Source organism: Buteo buteo, chromosome 24 (genome assembly GCF_964188355.1).
Source record: "Buteo buteo chromosome 24, bButBut1.hap1.1, whole genome shotgun sequence".
Lineage (NCBI taxonomy): Eukaryota > Metazoa > Chordata > Aves > Accipitriformes > Accipitridae > Buteo > Buteo buteo.
Window position 1 is genome coordinate 3,136,448 of NC_134194.1, and position 6,745 is coordinate 3,143,192.

General features: G+C 50.1%; 1 protein-coding gene across 1 annotated transcript in view; it reads right to left on the reverse strand.

Moving 5' to 3' along the window:
- FSTL4 (follistatin like 4) overlaps nucleotides 1-6,459 on the reverse strand; it is a 237,747-nt gene extending 231,288 nt beyond the window's left edge. Inside the window, exons 1-2 of the mRNA XM_075056388.1 lie at nucleotides 6,407-6,459; nucleotides 238-373 (exon numbers count right to left, since the gene is read on the reverse strand). Of these exons, the coding sequence (XP_074912489.1) occupies nucleotides 238-373; nucleotides 6,407-6,459 (189 nt within the window). The remainder of the gene's footprint in view (nucleotides 1-237; nucleotides 374-6,406) is intronic.
- Between the last annotated feature and the right edge of the window lie 286 nt (nucleotides 6,460-6,745).

Here is a 6,745-nt window from a genome sequence, read left to right on the forward strand (position 1 = left end):
GCATCTCCCCAACGGCCAGATGCACAATTTCCCTCCCAGAACAATGGCAGCATACTCAAAAAGTGTAAGAGCTTCTGCTTCACTGTTTCTTCACTGACCTCCTCAGCAGGTGTTTAATACAAATGTACATGGGTAAGCCCTCACTTGTTTTCTGTTTGCACAGTATGCAGAGCCTGAACACAGCACAAAAATAAAAAGACAAGAGTTGCAGCCGCAGCAGCAGCTGGTGTACAGTACCTCTTGATGCAACCTCCCCGCATCCGAATACAGCCTCCTGCTCCTGTCCACGTCCATCCATCCCCTCGTGACAGATGGGAAAACCCCAAGCAATATGAGAGATAACCAAAAGCTTCTTGATTTCATCGTTTCACGTCTGTTGAAAACAAGAGAACACTCATAAAACAATCATCTCGCAACAAAACCCAGCTCAGATTCAATAACACGGTGGAAGCTTCAGCTGACGGCACCCATCCACACTCCGTCAGTGTCGATGGAGCTTTGCAGACTCCCACAGCACATGCAGCAAAACATCGATTTTCCCGTTTTGCACCCATCAATGTACTGGCAATGAATTCCCACATTATAGCAGTTTTGCGAAACATTTACCCGCAAAACTATCCTCCACAGGACTTGCTGTTCCCAGTCTGTTCCCACACAGCACCTGCAGAACCGAAGCCCTGGGATTTCTAAATCTAACTGCTGCATCCAAAAGCAGACCACATCAAAACACGACATTATGGTACTGTGGAAGCCAAAGGGTGACTTTATCCCATCTCCAGAACCCCTAGCAACACCCGGTCACTCATAGTCAGGGACTCACACTTGCACCCTCAGCAGATCTTCAGGAAAGCCCCAGACACCCGCATTTGGGGTCGGTATTGGGACCAGTGCTGTTTAACATCTTTGTCAGCGACATGGACAGTGGGATTGAGTGCACCCTCAGCAAGTTTGCCAACACCACCAAGCTGTGCGGTGCCACTGACACACTGGAGGGAAGAGATGCCATCCAGAGGGACCTTGACAGGCTTGAGAGGTGAGCCTGTGCAAACCTCATGAAGTTCAAAAAGGCCAAGCACAAGGTCCTGCCCATGGTTTGTGGCAATCCCAAGCACAAATACAGGCTGGGCAATGAGTGGATTGAGAGCAGCCCTGAGGAGAAGGACTTGGGGGTGTTGATTGATGAGAAGCTCAACATGACCCACCAATGTGCGTTTGCAGCCCAGAAAGCCAACTGTACCCTGGGCTGCATCAAAAGCAGCATGACCAGCAGGTCGAGGGAGGGGATTCTGCCCCTCTACTCCCTTCTTGAGACCCCACCTGCAGTACTGCATCCAGCTCTGGGGCCCCAACATCAGAAGGACATGGACCTGTTGGGGCAAGTCCAGAGGAAGGGCACAAAAACAATCAGAGGGCTGGAGCACCTCTGCTATGAGGACAGGCTGAGTTGGGGTTGTTCAGCCTGGAGAAGAGAAGGCTCCGGGGAGACCTTATAGCAGCCTGCCAGTACCTAAAGGGGACCTACGGGAAAGCTGGAGAAGGACTTTGTACAAGGGCGTGTAGTGATGGGACAAGGGGTAATGGCTTTAAACTGAAAGAGGGTAGATTTAGATTAGATGGAAGGAAGAAGTTCTTCCCTACGAGGGTGGTGAGGCACTGGGACAGCTTGCCCAGAGAGGCTGTGGATGCCCCATCCCTGGCAGTGTTCAAGGTTGGATGGGGCTTTGAGCAACCTGGTCTGGTGGAAGGTGTCCCTGCCCACGGCAGGGGTCTGAACTAGATGATCTTTAAGGTCCCTTCCAACCCAAACCATTCTATGATTCTACGGTTCCCTTGGACCACTGGAGGCTTCCAGCAATGTGACAGAAAATATCATTATTCCCCTCTGATTCAGAGGATGACACTGCCTCGAGCAGACACAGCCACTGCCACCCCCTTAGGCTACGATCAGGTTTGCAGGGCCAGCCAGCCAGGGTCTGAGAGCTGATACCCAAAACCCAAGAACAGTCACTCTTCCCCCAGATGGTCACCAAACCCACTAAAACTTGCAAGACCTGAAACAAATTCTGTGCTGGCTTCTCCAACCATGATGTAGGTAAGCCTCACCTGGGGCTGCAACTTCTCCACTCATTTGCCTCTGATCCAAAGAGAGACATTTCCAATCCCTCCCAGACTCACCCTACTCAACAGCAGCACCATTTCCCTGGCAGTGCCCCACCACAGCCCCGCATCAGCTGCAGGGGACTGGGAAGATGCAAGCAAGGATTTCCACCATAACTGCATCCTCTTGGACCAGCAGTTCTTGTCTTGTGTGTGGTTTGGTTTTTTCATTGGGTTTTGGTTTTTTTTTTTTAATTAATTTGGAAATAAAACCAATGCAGTTACTCAAAGCGTTGTCAGATGGAACTACCATGTGTTTCATACATGCATAACCCTGCGCTGGTGCCCTGGAAGCTCAGCCAGGAGAGCTCTGTACTTCATCTGAACTTTTGGGGGAACAGGACACCAGATTGTGTCATTACTTTTCACAATAAAAATACCAAAGGAGTCTTCAGGCGTGGTACCATTTCCATGGTAGCTGAGGGAAGTGTTGACCTTTCACGGCAGCTGCAGAGGATGCTAACGCGGACCCGTAACGAAACATAATGACCACTTAATGAGGCAAGCGATGGCATTTCTATAGCATGCAAGTGACAGGCTGCTGCTTGGTTTGAGCAATATACATTAACAAGGCAAGTTACCTGCTAATGGCAAAATTAAGCCTAGCTGAATTAAGTCACCATGACATCCCTTGTCTTGACAGGACTCATTTTACAGTGTTTTCATGCCATGTATTTGCTGCAGGGTATACCCAAGCCTCGGCGCATCGCTATTAATTTTGGAGCCACGACCATTTACACCAGCACTGACCCGGTTTCAGGCATTCTGTCTGCCCAAAGACACACTATCAACAGAACCAGCGCAGCCTACAGCCACCACACACCACGCACCCATGGAGTTCAGGCATTCCTTTTTCTCAGCACTAACGCAAACACCCTGGATTGAGAGCACTCAGGATGAAATCAAAATTTATTAGGCTTTCTAAATTCCAATTAGAAACCTCAGATGTAATGTTACTGGGGCTACAAATAAATGTTTAATAAACCAAAGTCACTATATCAATAAGCGACAAAGTACATTGTTACATTACGAATTGCTCTTGCACAGCAATACTGTTTCTCACATTTTTAATAGAGGTATTTTGTATGCTCAGTTGATACCATCACAGCAAATACAACTATTTCACTTTGCAGTTCTAGAGACCTCTGACTCATATGCTGCTTGAAATTACAATCCTAGAGCAAAACAGGGTACTAGCTAGTTTAATGTATATTTAGTAAATAACTAACTGCTAGAAAACATGATGGTGTTTGGATTAGGATGCCTATAACACTGATGAAAGTGAAAAGGCAGCCTCTACCTGCTGCTAGAAACTCCACTTGTTTAATAAATGGAATTTGTAGAACATCTTTCTCCAGAGTCAGTTTAGAAATTACTTATTTTTATTGCATACTGACTGACAGTACACTAATTGCTCTCACTCATAGTAAGAGGAGGACACACTAATATTCATTATGTATCTGAATAGCCTAAGCCAAGCAACAAATAGGCACCATAAATATCAGGTGAGGGTTAACTCTGAAATCATTCAGCATTTTCATGCCACTTGGCATCCTGAACCACAGCTCAGCACCGCCTTACCCTGAGCTAAGTGGAAGGCTCCTTGCAGAATCTGGTCTGCAGTTGCATCATGCAATACAGCTACCGGATTGCTGTCTAAAGTTCCCCGAAGTCAAGAGAAAAATTCAAATCGATTGAATAGATCCAGACCACCACTGTAAACTCAGACAAGTTTTACTACCAATTTCCTTTCCTCACTTGAAAGAGGGACAGATTTGCAGGATGTGAGCCTGTATGGACATCACTACGCAGGTAAATCGAAGCTTGCATACGGAAACATCTGCATAAAACAAGCAGTTGTACTAAAAAAAAATAAATGAACATTTGTGGCTGAACGCTGGAAGTCTCTCAAGAGCTGGGGGTGGAGGGGGGAGTCTATCACACACCTGCTCTTGGCAATGCGTGTGAGCAGAGAGACAGATTTTAATCTACTGTGTAATGCAGAAATTAGTAATTGTAATGCAGATGCTAGAATTAAACCAAACTATTTTAAAGTAAATAAAGTAGAGCATCACACCCAGTTGTGACACATTTCCTTTGGTTTCAGGAGAATTACTTCCAAAGCAATTTTGGCTCTTATGTTAAAGAAATGCAAAGCCTAGAAGTTTACCTAAAGGTTGCAGTTTCTGCCTCTGAGCAAGAACAGCATTACAGCCTTCCTTGCAGCTGGCCTTACTTTACCAAGAAATACTACCTCAAGCACAGCAGGACCATGCTACGCACCATTACGCGAAGAAGCTCAAACACGACGGCTCACTTGCGCAAGTGGTGCCCAGCCTGGCAGGACCGTGCACCGTGGCCAAGCCCTGCAGGTGCTGTTGCAAGACCAGCAATTGCAGAACGCCCATCCCGAGCTCGGATGGGTTTGTGCAGACACCAACACCCAGGGAGAGTCTCAACTCGCAAGAAAATTGGTGCAACGCCTCTGGACGAAGAGGAATAACAGCAAGCAGATGCAAGCCAAAGATACAATCACAGGCTTTAGGGTACAGGTTTTAGAGCTGCTCAAGCAAAAAGGGTCACCTTGAAAAAGGAAGAGAACTAGTCACACTGGCCATCTGAGTGGAGAACACCACAGATTGTTTAAAGCATTTATGTGACATGGAATACGAGCTGTCAAACAGCTAGATTGCTGCAGAGATCCCACAATTTCTTCCTCCACAACACGGAAGCTTTAAGAATTCAATTATGGTGACTGTAACAAGATTAAAGAATTTTCCAAAAGCAGCTATTGGCTTTGTTTTCAGGGCTACTTAAACTGTGGCTTTTTTTTTATAGTATTGAGAAATTAAGAGTTCAAAATAGCTTTTAATGATTTCCAACATGCTTCACGTTATAAAGAAAGAGGTTGAACTTAATTACCTGAAGTTATGACTGTTGCTATAGCAAAAGGAAAGCACTCGGACTAAACCGTTACCTCTATATAAATTGGCTCTATTAACAGCAGATAAGAATCTGGTCCTCAGTTCCTCTGCCATCAACTGCTCCAATTGCTTCAGCCTTATCTAAACAGCATTTCTATGGCCTGCAAAATAATTTTGATGTCCATAATTTCTCAGTGAGCACTACAAGCGCTACAAAATTAAGGAGAAAATCCATTCTAAGATAACCTTTCAACGAGACATAATGAAGCCAAATAACCATTTCAGTCAGCTACTGGCAGTATCTTAGATAAATACTTAAAGTTTTGATGCATTAAGAACTCATTGGAACCAGCTACAATGTTTAAGTACAAACCAGACGTTCCATCTGAGCAAAAGCATACTTAAGAATATTCCATTTGATCCTTAAATTCTCCAAGACACTTCAACGCTCCCAGAAGAAATCTGGGGGACATCAATCCAGCAGGGATGAAGGGCTGCCGAGAAGCTCCTAAACCTCACAGGGTTTTAACCTTTGTTTTCGAGGCTGCCTCCGTGACACTTTGCTACGTTTCAATCACAGGCTTGCTCCGAGGTTACGCTCAGAGAAGTCCTGTACCATCCCCTCCATCACCCTCCAGCTGGGCACCCAGTGCTCAGCACCACCGGAAAGCCATTTATTCCCACCAGGCAGAAGCATTTTAAACAAGTTGGGAAGGGGAGCCCTGTACCTATCATAAATAAAAAAAAATTTTAAAAAAATCATCACTCTCTGCTTGCCAGCTAACAAACTCAAGCCGCTGGCCGTCGACGGAGGCACCGGAGGCTGAAGGTGGTACGTGGAGGGGGGGGCTGCGTTGGCAGCGGGGCAGGCAGCGGGGCAGGCAGCGGGGCAGGCAGCGGGGCAGGCAGCGGGGCAGGCAGCGGGGCAGGCAGCGGGGCAGGCAGCGGGGCAGGCAGCGGGGCCCCGACGGGGCGCTCCGCGGGGCCGACGGCCGCCGGCACCACGGCGCCACCTAGGGGCCGCGAAGGAGAAAACGCCGGCCCCACTCGCGACCGCGGCGGGACGCGCCGCCCGACCCCGCGCCCCACCGACGGCGGCAGCCCCGCAACTTCGGCACGGGGAGATGGGGAGGGGGGGAAAGAACCTCTGCCTTCCCCCCCGCGCCTCCCTCCGCGCCCGAGGGGAGGGAGCCGCGTCCATCCCACGGGCGGCACCTCCACCTCTTGCCCCCCACGGTGTGCAATTCGGGCTGGGGAGGGGGCGACCCCCTCCGAGGCCGTCCCCCCCACGCCCCCCGGCTCCCACCCCCGCTGCGGCCGCCCACCTGTTACCGCGCCCAGCGGGCGGACGGGGATCCGCGTGGGGCGGCGGCGGCATCGGGAGGCTGCCCGGCCCCCGAGCGCACCCCGCGGAGCGAAGCGGCGGGGCTCCGGCGGCCGCCCTCCCCTCGGCCCGGGCGGGCAGAGACGGAGGAGGTTGGCGGCGGCGAGGCGGGGGGGGAAGCGGCGCGAAGAGCAGCGGAACCCCGCGGTACGGGGCGGGCGGTGCCGCGCACCCCCGGGCGGGCAGCCCGCTGCGGGGGCGCTCCGCCGCCACAACAACTCACCTTGGAGAAGCGGAACGAGTCGGTGAAAGGGGGCGGCGGCCGGGCTCGGCGGTACCG